The 17,860-nt window shown below is 34.9% G+C and overlaps 1 protein-coding gene across 2 annotated transcripts in view; it reads right to left on the minus strand.

Moving 5' to 3' along the window:
- Positions 1 to 17,860, minus strand: part of LOC136844944 (prestin-like) — a 245,682-nt gene that overhangs the window by 211,298 nt on the left and 16,524 nt on the right. For both annotated transcript variants that reach the window (XM_067114353.1, XM_067114352.1), the window contains exon 2: positions 10,532 to 10,588. In XM_067114353.1, coding sequence (XP_066970454.1) covers positions 10,532 to 10,588 — 57 coding nt within the window. The remainder of the gene's footprint in view (positions 1 to 10,531; positions 10,589 to 17,860) is intronic.

Below are 17,860 nucleotides of genomic sequence, written 5' to 3' on the forward strand. Positions count from 1 at the left end.
AATTAAACATGAACATCAAGTTTACGGTTAAGTTTATGGTTAAGTGTAAATGGAAGCCACAAAGATGGATTAATGAATGTTCACATGGATGGTCACAGAAAGAAAGAGATTCTTTGCAAAGGGGTCTGGAAGCAGAGGTACGTCACAGATAAGGAATTAACAGAAATTGTGCGCAAGATTTAGTTTCTATGGAAGCCAAAGTTTGAATATAAGAAAGGATTGCTGACCCAGCTCTCCTTTATGGAAATTAAGTGTGGATTTTAAATGCAAATGAGAAAATAATTGAAACTGTGAGATACAATTTATGTGTAGCATATAAAGACGGAAGATCTTGGAAATGTGGAGATACAAGGAAATGGCAAAAGGGTAGCATAAGTGAAAGGAAGGACCAGGATGTTTTAGGGTGGTTTGATCACGTTGAAGGAACCGAGGACGGTGGACTGGCAATAAAAATGTATAACTCAGAATTGCTAGTTGGAGGTGAAGATCTAGAACATGCTGGATAGATGGTGGGGAAGAGATAATGGAACGAAATCTCTTTATTTAGTATCCAGGAAGTGACAAAGTGACTAAAGAGGTGTGTGTGTGTGGAGGGGGGAGGGCCGTTTACACGATGTTGATGAATATTCAGAATAGGTTTCAGATGCACTCAATGTTGTGAGTTTTTTTACCAAGATTGTGACCGTGGCGCAGAGAGAGAGAGAGAGAGGGGGGACTCTTGCGGAATCTTTCTCATTCTCTTGAACATCAGACAAATGACGCCCATGACAATGAAACCTTTTCCTGGTTATTCTTCCACAATATAAAAAAAAAAGTCTCGAAAATAATAGAAGAAAACGAGGAAGCAAATCTGTCATGAGACAACCTAGAGTGAGAAATTCTGGGTGCACAGACAGGGCACCTAAGAACTCATTAGTGAAATGGAACTGTTAGCCGGATTTCAGTGGCTATGGGCCTTCAGAAAGTTGGACAAACGCCATAGATCAGACCAGGATATATGGGTAAAGGTGAAGGAGCCAGAATTATGGAAAAACTTGCCGCTGTTGGGCCTCAAAAATGGACAAACAGGATCCGTTTTTACTTTTTTTCTTTTTTTTTGAAAGAGAGAGAGAGAAAGAGCAAAAGGTTACTTCAGAATCACCGTAGCCCAATTGCATTACATTCCTCTTCCTTTTTTATTTTTCTGTGAAACTGTCCGTTCACACATTATTCTGTCCGCACTTTTTCTGTCCGCCCTCAGGTCTTAAAATCTACTGAGGCTAGAGGGCTGCAAATTGTTATGTTGATCATCCACCCTCCAATCATCAAACATACCAAATTGCAGCCTTCTAGCTTCGGTAGTTTTTATTTTATTTCAGGTTAAAGTTAGCCATAACCTTGCTTCTGGTAACGATATAGGATAGGTCACTACCGGCCCTGGTTAAAGTTTCATGAACCGCGGCTCTTACAGCATTATACCGAGACCACCGAAGGGTAAATCTATTTTCGGTGGCCTTGATTATACGCTGTAGCGGCTGTGCAGAAAACTCGATTGCGCCGAAGAAACTTCGGCGCATTTTTTACCTGTTTATTTATACAAAAGAAAACAAAACTGAGATCAAGAGAGAGAGAGTGCACAATTATTGGGCACCAAAGAGCACGCACTAAAAGCGTTTTACACGTCCTTATCCTTCAGGGGAAAAGAAGTGATAAATAAAAGGAGATAATCAATCTTTCACTACCTCCATTCGCTCCCAAACTATTATCGAATCGAACATACTCATTCCTGTGTCAAGTTGCAGAAGATGCTTGCAGTACTTAGGCACTTCAGAATATCATCAAATCACTTCTTAATCATCATGCAATGTATGTATATGTGTATGTAAAATGTATATGCATACGTTAAAACACTGCTTTCATATAAAATGAATCTGCAATTCAGTACATCAGTCAAAAGAAGTACATCAGTCTAGATCAAAATGTCTTACAACATAATATAAGTAAAAAATGCGCCGAAGTTTCTTCGGCGCAATCGAGTTTTCTGTGCATCGTATAATCAACGCCACCGAAAATAGATCTATCTTTCAGTGGTCTCCGTATAATGCTGTATGAGCCGCGGCCCGGTGGTGGCCTGGCTTACATCGCTGCCAGACGCACGATTATGGCTAACTTTAACCTTAAATAAAATAAAAACCACTGTGGCTAGAGGGCTGCAATTTGGAATGCTTGATGATTTGAGAGTGGATGATCAACATACCAATTTGCAGCCTTCTAGCCTCAGTAGTTTTTAAGACCTGAGGGCGGACTGAAAAAGTGCGGACGGATAGACAAAGCCGGCACAATAATTTTTTTTTTTTTTCAGAAAACTAAAAACTGATGCCCTACATTTTGCGTGTCTTTAATGGATCTTCACTTAATGTCCACTTATGTGGAAAAACATGAAATTTAATTAATTCTAAGTTACGTAAGTGCTTAGCAGGAAGTCAAATGAAGAGGCTGGAATTATGTTCCCTGGCATGCAATGAGCCACAGATTCAATGACAGCGGTCACTCTGCTGCAGCTGATTAGTGACCGTGCCTATCCTCGTCTTGAAACGAGCTTTCCTTGATATTGTTACATTTCTGTTGGCTTGCAGAGAAAGCAGAGAAAAAGTGGAGTGGATAAAGGAACAAGTTATAAAAAAAAAACAAAGACCCGTTTTAAAGACATCCTTTAACCTTGAAAAACGTACTACAGTTTCAGAATCTAGCCACACTGGGATCCTGAAGAGGAGCTTAGTGTGGCTAGAGTGTCAACAGTGGTTCTCAATCTTTTTTTTTAGTGATGGCACCCTAACTAATGTAAACATTACCTTGGCACCCATTCTTCACCATCCCACCATATCGCATGAATTAACTTCTTATTTAATGAGTAAAATTATTATCCATACTCAAACAAAAATCAGCACACAACTTTTTTATCTTTTTTTTTTACAAATGTTTATTATGATGATCTAGCCAAGACAAAATTCATGACAACCTTGCGGCACCCCTAAGAACCGTGTCACGGCAGCCAGTTTGAGAATCACTGCTCCACACTTGTGTTGTTCAAGAATGAAGGATGTCTTTAAAACGGGGTCTTTATTGCAGCTGCTTACAAGTACGGAGTGTAATTCACTCACTCATAAGTTCAAGATGTGGTGGCCATGTTGCTAGCGTGGTAACAGATCTACGTTGCTTTGCATTTTACTTGTATATATTGTTTCTATGTAATTTGTTTTATCCTTTTATCCCGAAGTGTGATGCTGTTACGTACTCAACAATTTACGTATCTTTACGACGATTCCCACTTAATTAACGGTTTACATATCCTCAGGGCGATTTACATTGATGTAATTAAGGGCTTACATATCTTTGCGACAATTCACGGCTTACTACGACGATTCACATTTAAACAATTAACGGTTTATATATCTTTGCGTCAATTCCCATTTATGTAATTGACGGTTTACATAACCTCGGGACATTTTACGTTGATGTAATTAAGGGGTTACACATCTTTACGACAATTCACATCTATGTAATTAACGGCTTACGTATCTTTCCGACGATTCACATTTATGTAATTAACGGGTTACATATCCTCAGGACGCTTTACATTTATGTAATTAACGCCTTACATATCTTTACGACAATTCCCATCTATGTAATTAACGGTTTATTATCTTTATGGCAGCTCCTATTTATGTAATTAACGGGTTATCAATATGTATTCTCAGGATGATTTACATATGTAATCAACGGCTTACGTATCTTTACGACGATTCGCATTTATAAAATTACCGGTTTGTATATCTTTACGACAATTCCCATTTATGTAATTAACGGTTTACATATCCTCAGGACGATTTACATTGATGTAATTAAGGGCTTACACATCTTTACGACAATTCACATCTATGCAATTAACGGCTTACGTATCTTTCCGACGATTCCCATTTATGTAATTAACGGGTTAGGCCTACATATCCTCAGGACGATTTGCATTTATGTAATTAACGGCTTACATATCTTTACGACAATTCCCATTTATGTAATTAACAGTTTATATCTTTACGACAATTCCCATTTATGTAATTAACGGGCTACGTATTCTCAGGATGATTACATACGTAATTAACGGCTTACGTATCTTTCTACGATTCACATTTATACAATTAACGGTTTACATATCTTTACGACAATTCCCATTTATGTAATTAACGGTTTATGTATCCTCAGGACGATCTACATTTATGTAATTAACGGTTTACATATCTTTACGACAATTCACATTTATACAATTAACGGTTTACATATCTTTACAACTTCCATTTATGTAATTAACGGTTTACATATCTTTACAACTTCCATTTATGTAATTAACGGTTTACATATCTTTACAACTTCCATTTATGTAATTAACGGTTTACATATCTTTACAAGAATCCACATTTATGTAATCAACGGTTTACGTATCTCACGATATACATTTACGTAACTAAGCATTTACAGATCTTTACAACGATTTACATTCATGTAACTAACCGTTTACATTATCATTACGAAGATCCATATTTATGTAATCAACTGTTTACATAGCTTACGACTTACAATTTTGTAATCAACGCTTACATATCTTTACGATTTACATTTATGTAATCAACGCTTTGCATATCTTACGACTGACATTTATGTAATCAACGGTTTGCTTACCTTACAATCTACATTTATGTAATCAACGGCTTACGTATCTTACGATTGACATTTATGTAATCAACGGTTTGCATACTTTACGATCTACATTTATGTAATCAACGGCTTACGTATCTCACGATTGACATGTAATCAACGGTTTGCATACCTTACGATCTACATTTATGTAATCAACGGCTTACATACCCTACGATTGACATTTATGTAATCAACTGTTTGCATATCTTACGACTTACATTTATGTAATGAATGGTTTGCATATCTTACGACTGACATTTGTGTAATCAACGGTTTACATATCTTTACGAAGATCCACATTTATGTAATCAACGGTTTGCATATCTTACGACTGACATTTATGTAATCAACGGTTTACATATCTTTACGAAGATCCGCATTTATGTAATCAACGGTTTGCATATCTTACGACTGACATTATTTATGTAATCAACGGTTTACATATCTTTACGAAGATCCGCATTTATGTAATCAACGGTTTGCATATCTTACGATTGACACTCATGTAATCAACGCTTACATATTATCTTTACGACAAGCCATATGAAGTACAGCAGCGTGGATGTAAGTACTGTGCATTTTCCGCCTCACCTTTTTCCGCGTCGTTATCGCTTCACACTTCCGCGGTGGCATGCGTGAGACATTGTTGATGAGGTGTGAATACTGCGTGTAAGTACTGTGTCCAGGCGGATCTATGGTTGTGGATGAATCCGGATTCATATTTCGTCCAAAATTATGACAGATATTTTTTAGCTTCCTCCGCCACAACTTTTACTAATTTTTGCAATGACGCGTTTTTTTTTTTTTTTTTTTTTTTTTGGTTCGTGGTTATGAATGCGTCATGTTTGGAGTTTTGTTAACGTCTGAATAAATATGACTATATATATATATATATATATATATATATATATATATATATATATATATATATATATATAGATATAGATACAGATATAGATACAGATATAGATATAAATAAATATATATACATATATATTATATAAAATATATATATATATATATATATATATATATATATAGATATAGATACAGATATAGATATAAATAAATATATATACATATATATATTATATAAAATATATATATATATATATATACATATATATATTTAATATATATATATATATATATATGCATATAACTGTATATGTATATAATAATATGCCTATATACTGTAGTATATATATATATATATATATGTGTGTGTGTATATATATATTATATATATATATATATATATATATATATATATATATATATATATTTATAGACAGATGGCTCTAGATATAAATATATATTTTCTGTTAAGGACTTTGATATAAAGCCTTCAAAGGAACACGTTCTTAAGTAAGCGAATGCATCTTCCTGTACGCAAAAAAACCATATTGCGTCATTATCATTAACAACCTCTAATAAAAACAAAAAACACTACAATGCCTCAACATCCCCAGAAAAACGAGAATGAATAAATTTACACACAAACACGGGACAACGCTCTGGCCCGGTCCAGCCTCTATGGAGACAATTCTCCTAAAAAAAAAAAAAGTTATACAACGAGCAACGGTGCCGAGATCGAATGTTTTTTCTTTCTTTCTTTCTCTCTCTCTCTCTCGTGTTTCTCCACGATTCACCGTCGGGTCTAATGAGCAGAAAACGCATTCAGGGGCATAACGGGGTATCGAATTCCGGGGCACTTATATAAGGTGTTTCGAGTTACCTCCGACATAACTGGCGCCCATTACTGCGGGCGATTGACGTCATAGCAGAGATTTCAAACGCAATTTCGTTAATGAGGAGGCCAGGGGCGTGGCAATTTAATGGCCTCGTCTAATCAATAATAATAATAATTATTATAATAATAATAATATCTAAAAAACATATTTAAATAGCGCAGACCTCCACCAGCATCAAATCCTATCAAGCACACAAAACACACTCATATACATACATATATATTGTGTGTATATAATATATATATATATATATATATATATATATATATATATATATATATATATATATATAATATATATATATATATATATATATATATATATACACTGTCATATGCCAACGTTAACTGGACTTACAACGCAGTGCATTTTATGTGCATGAGACAATCACACTTTCCTTGCAGAAGTGGTTGCTAAAAATATTTACCAAGATCTTCGTTATTGCTGTCAAGGGCTTCGGGTTCTTAGGGCTGAGCCATCAACACCATAAAAGGGTCCCTTCTCAAAACTTGCATTCGTATCTCTCCCAAATCTGACCACTTGGTCAAATTTTAGTAAAACCCAAAGCGCAACTCTTTGCCCAATCTTATTCTCATTTAGGTACGCAGACAGGCAGTAAACAAACAGAAACAAACAAATAACCATCTCTTGGTGAACGTAATAATAATAATAATAATAATAATAATAATAATAATCCACAGAAATCTCATAATAGCATGCGTCACGAAAATGGTGAAGAAATCGACAGTGATGTAAATGTAAATATATATAGGAAATATATACACAAACGAGAGCTTTCGAGAACCTGCTCGATTCTCTTTTTCTTCACAAATAATAATAATAATAATAATAATAATAATAATAATAAATATCATTTAGGTAAATAAACACACACGTAATAATAATAATAATAAAATATCATTTACGTAAACAAACAGACACGTAATAATAATAATAATAATAATAATAATAATAATAATAAAATGTCATTTAGGTAAATATACAGACACGTAATAATAATAATAATAATAATAATAATAATAATAATAATAATAATAATAATAATAATATCATTTAGGTAAATAAATAGACACGTAATAATAATAATAATAATAATAATAATAATAATAATAATAATAATAATATCTGTTGTAGTAATAACAGTTGTAGTAGTATTAACACACTTGTGTATTATACCGCTGGCCACTCGATCAGCTGAGTCGACCAAAAATATCTTGGTCAGCTGCTGGATGGGTGACCACCAAGGAAATGCCAGACGCACCAGCATCAAAAAAAATTCATACAGTAATCTGGATGGGGAAAACGAAAGCATCAACAGAATTCCAAAGTCTGGCAGGTGAGGAAAAGAAGCAGTCGACTAGTAGAGCACTGCGACGGAGAAGGTTATTGATCTCCAAACAAAGCTTAATATTCATCACGGCCATGGTGTCTCGTTGTATGTAACATCATACCATAGTGTTTTGTGTTTACACTTTATCTTTCTTAAGGATTTTGTATTTAAACAGGAAGTTTGTTCTGGTGTATGTGTTGATCTACGTCTTCTTCGAATGCAAAGAGAGAGAGAGAGAGAGAGAGAGAGAGATTACGGATGGGTGCACCATAGAGCCAGTACCATTCCAACCCCCTGCTCCCAACAAGATCGCACCAGTTTCAGTTCAACCAGCCTTAAATGGCGACCCATTGGCGTGCACCATCAGACTGACACAGGGGGGATCCACTTGAGGTAATGGGCAGCAATTTTATTGAACGACAATCTGTCTTGACGTGAATACCGATCCCAGTAACGACTGAGAGCGAGCCGACACCGACACAACGATCATACGCGTAACTCTACCTAGAAATTCCCTCAAATGACGGATTCATCATTCATAACGATGATTCATCGCTTTGCAGTAGCGTGGATCTGCCTGCAACTCAATGCGCTTATATGGGCGTCACCCATTTCGAAGATTATTACCGAGATGACCTTCAAAAGCTTCCCACAAGGTTACCGGAAATTTAGCGGAGATGGCGTGAATATGTTTTTTCTTTTCTTTTTTTTTCTTTATCAAAGCAATATTTTAAACCTACTACTCCAGGACATTCATCTCTGCATCCCGCTCGCGTCCAAAATGATTAAGACTGGAAGCGGGTGGTAAACACCCAACCCGACAGGATAAAACCACTCTCTCTCTCTCTCTCTCACACACACATGAAAGAGGACACCATCACTCTGATCCAGACATCTGAAGAGCAAATCAAAACTTATGACGTACATAAGTGGCAAGATCTCCGACCAGTTTTTGAGTGACGTCATCACCTATTTGCCGAAGCCGAGTGGTTGTCTCATCCTTGAACCACAATGATACACGATGGAAATTTAACTTAAGAAAAAAAAAAAGAAGAATAAAAGAATAAATTCCTTCGCAGCCACGATCTCTATATTACGCAACAGATCTGAAATTAGTATATATTACAAATTATTATTAATATTATTATTATTATTATTATCATTATTATTATTATTATTATTATTATTATTATTATTATTATTATTATTATTATTATTATTATTATTCAGAAGATGAACCCTATTCATATGGAACAAGCCCAAAGGGGCCACCGACTTGAAATTCAAGCTTCCAAAGAACGTGGTGTTCATTAGGAAGAAATAAGAGGTAGGGAGAAATACAGAAAGAAGAGATCTCACTTATTAAAAAAGAAAAATAAATAAATAAATTAATAAATAGATAAAAATGCATTAAAATGAAAGGAGAACAGTATTAGGGTAGTATTCTCAGTACGAATAACTACGGCGTATGTTAAGTATACCTTAGTTTAACAAGACCACTGAGCTGATTAACAGCTCTCCTAGGGCTGGCCCGAAGGATCAGACTTATTTTACGTGGCTAAGAACCAATTGGTTACCTAGCAACGGGACCTACAGCTATTGTAGTGGAATCCGGAACCACATTATAGCGAGAAATGAATTTCTATCACCAGAAATAAATTTCCTCTAATTCTTCATTGCCGGCCGGAGAATCGAACGCAGGCCCAGCAAAGTGCTAGCAGAGAACGATATCGACCCGTCCAACGAGGAACAACTACGGCGCAAAGAATTCTAAGCAACAGCAGAGTAAAAATAATCTAGTGAATATAAGAAAGAAATGTAAGGCCTCCAGCAACAGAAACAGACATCCAATGCATGAAAGCGTTCATTTTTACCTGACAACAATTTTACCCATAAAGCAAATCTACACTCCAAACTCCCCAGGGTCACTACTCATACTGAGCCCGTTACCGTGCACACGCAAATAAATCAATAAATAAAAATAATTTACTTGTATTTATTTATATGTATGTATGTATATTATACATACATATATTATATATATATATATTTTTTATATATATATACACGCACACATATATATATATGTATATATATATATATATATATATATATTTTAGGTCAGGCCTGATACTAAACCTATTATTGTGTACATGCAAATATATATATATATATATATATATATATATATATATATATATATATATATATATATATATATATATATATATATATATATACTGTAGATATATATACATATATATATTCTATATATAAAATACATATACATATATGTAAATGTGTATAAATACATATATATATATATATATATATATATATATATATATATATATATATATTACATTACCATAGTGGACACAAGATACCTTAAAATTCACTATTTTCACTGAAAGCATTGAAAAGAAGGAAATCACCGAAGCAACTCCCCTTCCTAGGTGGCATTCGACCCTATATTTGTAAGAATATTGAGGTTAGTGTTTGACCAATGACACTCCCAATCAGGAAAAGACGAAAGTTAGTTATAATAATCTTAAATTACCCAGAAATGTAAGAAGTGACGCTCATAACCAGAGAGGGTTCGAATCCTAAACAAGAGGGAAAATATTTTCTATTATTTCCCCTCTCTGATTTCAAGGCTTCCAGAGGACTCAGGACCTATCGGTATTAGCCTTACCTGACCAGTAGGTTCTCTTCCACCTCCTCGTCTGTGTCTTCCCGTGACGTCATCCTGCTGAAATAAATAAAAGCAAAAGTCATTAGTCCTCCCTGGCAATATTTTGAGACAAATGTAAGTTTTTTAATCCTAATAAGTAGAGAACAGAATAGACTATAGAATTTAGGCCAAAGGCCAAACACAGGGACCTATGAGGTCATTCAGCGATGAAATGGAAATTGACAGTAAAAAGGTTTGAGAAATGGTAATATGAGGAAAACCTCGCAGTTACACTATGAATCAATTGTTAGCAGAGAGTGGAAAGTAAGGTGGAAGAAAGAGAATATGAACGGAGGTAAAGTAAAAGGAATGAAAAGGTTGTGGCTAGGGGCCGAAGGGACGCTGCAAAGAATCTTAAGTAACGCCTACAGTGTACCGCATGAGGTGCACTGACGGCACTAACCCCCTAAGGAGCTAATTCTAAAAAGTGAACAAACAAAATTTTATAAAATAATAATAAATACAAGATTACGTGCCCACTCATTATTGGAATAATAATCACAGACATAACAATCCTAGAATTAAAGAATACTTTTTACACAAATGCATTCCAAGACGTCAAATCCAAATCGATTCTCCTTCAATTTTTTCCCCTTTACTACTAGACTTTGGAATTCTCTTTCTACCTCTGTTTTCCCTGGCCTTTAACCAGACTAAGTTGAAGACGACTTTAAAAAGTCCACTCTCAAGTAAATAAAGAAGCACAAACAACACAAAACGCAACCAACGATTAACTACCACAAATTCCACAGACGTTTTAGCAAACACCTTCGCTCAGGTGTCCATGACACAGCCAAGTCGAAAATATCCATGTTATAAATGTGTGATCCGTGACCTAGCAACTGGGGTGGGGTTGGGGGAAGAATGGGGGGGGAGGGGGGGAGAAAGCCAGCCCAACTCTGTGCCGGTCCCAAGCCCAGATAAATAGGGAAGGTTGTGGCGTCAGGAAGGGCATCGGTCCGTAAAACTTATGCCAAAACCTATTATGAAATGAGCCGTTCCAGATAAAAACAGCTGCAGGACGCTCATTAGAGGGATTAAACTGAGAAGAAGAAGAAGAAGAAGAAGAAGAAGAAGAAGAAGAAGAAGAAGAAGAAGAAGAAGAGAAGAAGAAGAAGAGAAGAAGAAGAAGAAGCTCTTAATGCAACACAGAAAGGTCTTCGTGCAACTTAGATATTTAGCTGGTAATTCACTGCTGGAAAAGAGTACATGAGCTGATTTGATGTATGCGACCTTTATAATTGTCAGAAGGGTATTGTTTTCACTGTGTTATTGTTCTTAAACGCCATTTAACCTCGTAAGATTTAAGTTTATAAGGAATATATTTGAAATTATCAATGGGTGGTGGTACAATCAGATTTTCTGTGATATATTATAAAAAAGTATATTAGCTACCAAGAGTAATTCTCTGCTCAGGTCACTAGAAACGCAATGAGATTAACAGAACATGCCTAGAGAGCTCTAATGGGCTCGGGAAATAGACACAGAACCTTTTGCTGGTGAGGTAAACATGCTAACAACTTGATGTTGCATATATATATATATATATATATATATATATATATCTATATATATATATATATATATATATATATATATATATGCATATATCATTAATTCCCATACAAAAAAATGGGAAATAGCACGTTAAAAGAAGAAAAAAAATATATATATATATATATGAACAAGAGGATTAATGGAAACATCCTTGCCACGGTAAACTGTTAAGCTTGTTTTTCAGAACCGTATAACTTGTGTTGGATTTCCAATTTGTATTCTTATTTCACAATCAGTTTTTGGCTGTCTTCACCTGCATGTTGACGTGTGGTTCCAATATAAAGCTAATGTAACCCCGAAATAAGACCATGAATTCATGGCTGAAACAGCTGTCGGCTTGGGAATTAATTAATTAAGCAACATAGAGGCAGTTTTTGCTTATCCCTTCAAGACTTCGGCCTTGAAGGTAAGAAAAACTACTAAAAATACTGGACGTGTTGCCAGCAAGTTGCAGATGCCACCTGTGCATTAGCATTTGACGAAAATAAAATAAATGAAAGGCTGTCTAGCAAAAAAATATATGTATATACGAGTGCGTAGTTGTTTGTGTAAGCAAAGTACAACAAGGAAGAATGAAACTAAGCATTACTACCCTAATACTATTCTCCTAGCATTTAGATACATTTTTATCTACTTATTAGTTTATTTTGTCTCTTTTAATAAGTGGTATCTCTTCTTTCTATATTTCCCTTTACTTCCTCTTACTGCGTCCCTATGAACACCATGTTCTTTGAAAGCTTGAATTTCAAGTCCATGGCCCCTGTGGGCTTGTTCCATATGAATAGGTTTCATCTACAGAATAATAATAATAATAATAATAATAATAATAATAATAATAATAATAATAATAATAATAATAATAATAATATGCAGTGTATATCCTGAGCGGTTCTGCCTTACTTAGACTTTCATATTGAGGAAACGTCAATGAGACTGGTAAACAATGGCAGAAATCTGCATTACAAATGTTAGGATGACAATGAAAGAAAACATGTAGACGACTCAACAAAAAAAAAAAAAAAAAAAAAAAAATAGCACCCGAGAGGTAGACCAGCCTTAACCTCATATCCTACAGGTAGGTCGGCACCTTTGCTATTAAGACCAGTCAAACAACGCACCTTAAAATCTGTACAATTTACATATTTCTCCTGAAATAAATGGTTCAATTTAGTATCCTTCTTCTTCTTCTTCTAATCTAAACACAAAATCTTTCTTTATAAAACTGGATCCAGATATATTTCCTTCTAACATTTAGCAATAAAAGTGCTGTTAAGTCAGCATACCTCTATTCAAATTATAATAAAAACAAAAAATTACTTTCTAAAACTGGATCCAGATATATTTCCTTCCAGCATTTAATTACAAAAGAGTTGTCCAACATCTGTCTACTTGAAAGCAGGATTGTTTTCTAATGTGGAGAGATAACTGCACTTTAACCCATTTGCATATCTTATGCATTTTTAATGCTGTTCAGTCCTCCGATTATTTTCCAGTTTGACCGGTATATATCCTGCCATGTAACTTACATCGTATTCGATTTCCACACCTTTCAATAGCGTCGGAAAAGTATTTTATAACTGCATTTTATTGTGGAATAGAATACAGAGTTTAGGCCAAAAGCCAAGCGCTGGGACCTATAAGGTCATTCAGCGCTGAAACGAAAATTGACAGTAAAAAGGTTTCACAGGTGCAAGAGAAGGAAGACCTTGAAGTTGCACTGTGAATCAACTGTCAGGAGAGGTGGAAAGTAAGATGGAAGAAAGAGAATATGAACGGAGATACAGTAAAGGGAATGAAAGAGGTTGCAGCTAGGGGCCTAAGGCACGCTGCAAAGAACCTCAAGTAACCGCACGGGGTGCATTGATGGCACTATCCAACTACGGTTTTTTTTAATATAAACGTTTTCTATTCTATTATCGTTCTTAAAATATCTCTCAAGCTTTAAAGTAAAAGTAAACATTTTTAAAATGATCATTATATAGTTGTACAAGCAGATTTTATGATGTACTGCATGTATCGCTGTTATTATCGTAAAATGCCGTTGTTTCGTTGTCAACACACTGTTTACAATATCACTATAATATAATTAATTACCGGTTTCCTTAATTACAGCCATTTCATCACCATTATATGAAGGACTGAATACATATAATTCTCTTAAAAAGATGGGCGTGTAAAAATATTTCTTTAATTTACTCTTGTGGCCAGAAAAATGTGCATACGCAGAAGTACTGGTAGGATTCCTACGCGCACTAAATTCAGACCCATTACTTCTTTCAAGTATTAGGCAATCCAAAAGAGGTGGCTACATACATTTTCCATTTTCATGCTTTAATTTTATTAGATCTTATGAAATTTAGGCTGTCAACCCATGCACTGGGGGACTTTCGTTCATGCAACGTTACAGACAGTGAAAAGAGGGTGTTGGAGTGGTTGGACAGCAAGATGAAGGAAATGGACAAAGATCTACAAGTGGAACTTGGAGAAAATCCCACAGTGGCACTAAGAAGTAACAGTTAGAGAGGTTGAACAGCAAGACTGGAAGGAAGCAGGAATGGAGGTAAAGTACAGGATTAAAATGGTGCACCTAGGGGCCGAAGAGACCCTACAAACACCCTCTAGCAATGCCAACAGTGCACCACGCGAAGTGTACTGACGGCATTAGCCTCCTCCGGACTCTTGTCATAGCGTGTTTTATCGATGGACCCAATTCATTTAACTTACCAAAGAAAGCACTGATATTTTCGTTCCAAGCCAAAATACCCAAACAATATTACCTTGATTGGGATAATTGTTTAATGTTGTGCTTTCGAAAAATTCCACGTACAGATTGCTTAAAACTGGAGAAAGATGGAGGATTTCACGTGACCATACCATAATTTTGAGTAATAATTCTCGTTGAATTCAAATTTACATGCTTTTCGCATATACTTAAACTGTTCTCTTAAGGTGTTCTAAGAGAATGGCATAGCCTAAATATCTAGCTGTCTAAGATATCAGGTCATCAATAGGTACTAAGGTACCAGATCAATACGTATTTTGGTGAATAATGATACTATCAGGTTGTACTGTACATTACTTAACTAATTTATTACGTCTACATTCATAACTACATCGGCGGCAAAAATGGAAGCAACCAATTGGTTAAGAATACCAGAAATTTATTTGGTTGCATTATATGAAGCAAAATCAACTTATGTGCGTTTTCAGTACGCCGTACAAACACAGGTTAAATTTTGCATTGTCCTCCAGTGCAGTGAACAGTAAAGGACTGTATTTCGGAAAAGTAAAGTGACTTTTCAGTGAATACAGTCACAGGAATTATTTACGCAAATATGAAATAAGACACTCTAAATTTCCCAAAGATATACACAGTAGCCTGAGATGAACTAAAAAGTTATAGAACCCTCACATAACCAAAGTTTCCCATTCTTATGCCCTGGTAATTTTAAATAAAACTGATTAGGTAGAAACAATAAAGTCTTCAGAGTGATGAGAAGCCATACAAGAATTAAATGAAAATCCCGTGGACAGCGTGAACAGCAATTTCAACAACAAAAAAACTCAAAGATATACTTAAGGAAAATGAAAACTTGAAAAAAACGTTTCAAGTGGCCTCACCGATCACACGAAACATTTTTTTTTTATCAAGTTTTCAGTTTCTTTAAGTAGTTCTATAAGTTTTTTTATATTGCTCTTCACGCCGTCCATGGGATTTTCATGTAATTCTTTGTATGTCTTTTTATTATTCAAAAAAACTTCATTTTATCCACTTAATCGCTTATATTTGAAATTATCAAAGCACAAGATTTTGCAGATTTCGCTGTGTGCTTTGGTCACTTTTCATTCCATTTCTAGCTATCTTCTATACCTTTGGGAAATCCTAAGTGGTTTTTATTTTTACGTAAATAATTCTCGACTGTATTCACTACAAAAAAAAAATTATTAAACCTCTAAAGACTACACAGTCCTGCACTGTTCACTGAACTGGAAGACGCTGAGAAACTTAACTTGCTCCCTAAGGCATAAGTCATATTTCGATTAACAAGTTTGATTATACTGTATAATCATGACTGGCAAAAGTGGTACGAAGTCTTATCTGAATCAACATTTTCATTTAATAATCATGACTTCGTTTAAGAATTTAACACAATTTTTTTTTTATTTCTTCACAGGAATAATCGCTTAGTGTATCTTTCCATTCCATTGATAGCGAGGATTCAAAATGTCTTATTTTTATTATTAATTCTTCAAATGAATTTCTATTTTCTATTTTCTTACTGATGTACTTTTCCAATAAGCTTCTTCGACTATCATGAAAGGATCGATCTCCCACTACCAACTATTTTTGACATCATTTATCTTGGAATAACTTGTTTATCCCGACATTCCAAAAGAGATCGCAGAAGTACTTTGGCTGTATTATTATTATTATTATTATTATTATTATTATTATTATTATTATTATTATTATTATTATTATTCAGAGGATGAACCCTGTTCATAAGGAACAAGCCCACCAAAGGGGCCACTGACTTGAAATTCAATCTTCCAAAGAATATGGTGTTCATTCGAAAGACGTAACAGAAGGTACTGGAAAATACAGACAAGAACGAGGAGATCAGTTATTAGAAAAACAGATAAATGAACAAAACAGTCATTAAATAAGTAAAAATGTTAAGTGAATTATCAAAATACAAGAATTGTCTTAGGGCAGTGATGCACTGCATCTGAACTGGGATGCATCGCAAATTGCTTACAGATATAACTGTCGTTTCGGGGGTCAGATACCCGAAACCGCTCTAATGATGCTCCTCCTCTGGGCTTAGCCGGAACCTAACGAACTCATTAAGCATTAATTGCCTGTCATTAATAAACTTCCTGTATAATTGTTCTCCTGCGCTATATCAAAACTGACACTTACTGCTCTGGAAGAGCCCGTGCTCAATCTAGATAGCAATTTCCAAAGCCATTATTGGAAATACAGTTTAAGAAAAAGGCCAAGCACTGCGACCCATGAGGTCACTCAGCGCTGGAAAGGAAATACAGAGTAAGTAGGTTTGGAAGGTGTAACAGTAGGAAAACCTTGCAGTTGCACTATGAAACAAATGATAGAGAGGGTGGAAAGTAAGATGGAAGAAAGAGAATATGAACGGAGACAGCGAAAGGAATGAAAGGGGTTGCAGCTAGGGGTTATTGTTCAAAAGGATGGAGATTTACTCGATATATATAACGCTCTTCCGTTCTACCTTTGTTTTGTTTCATTTATGCGGGCAGCTTACAGATTTCTACAAGACTGTATATATACTGTATATATATACTGTATATAAGTGTGTGTGTATGTAGCACAAATATATCACAAAAATTCAAATACGGAAAGTCTATGTAAATATGAACTGCCCTACCCCACAAAAACATTGGTATTAAGTTTCTATCAAGAGAATTTCTGTAGCATACACTTACTTCAATCATCAATGGAAAAAAGAAAAAAATACCTTTCTTCACGGACATGAAAGTTTATGAATAATCACCAATTTCTTACGCGTGATTTCACCCCAGATTCGTTCCGGAGATAACTGTTCTTAATAAAAAAAATTGTTACACTTTTTACAAATATTCTTCTTTATGCTGTCACCTACACTGCTGTTTCTCCTGATCGGAAATGAGTTTTATTTCCGAAATTTAGTCATAAAGTCTTATTTTTGGTAGAGGAAAACCGTGCCCAGTGAATAC

The sequence above is a fragment of the Macrobrachium rosenbergii genome, chromosome 13 (genome assembly GCF_040412425.1).
Source record: "Macrobrachium rosenbergii isolate ZJJX-2024 chromosome 13, ASM4041242v1, whole genome shotgun sequence".
NCBI classification, from domain to species: Eukaryota; Metazoa; Arthropoda; class Malacostraca; order Decapoda; family Palaemonidae; genus Macrobrachium; species Macrobrachium rosenbergii.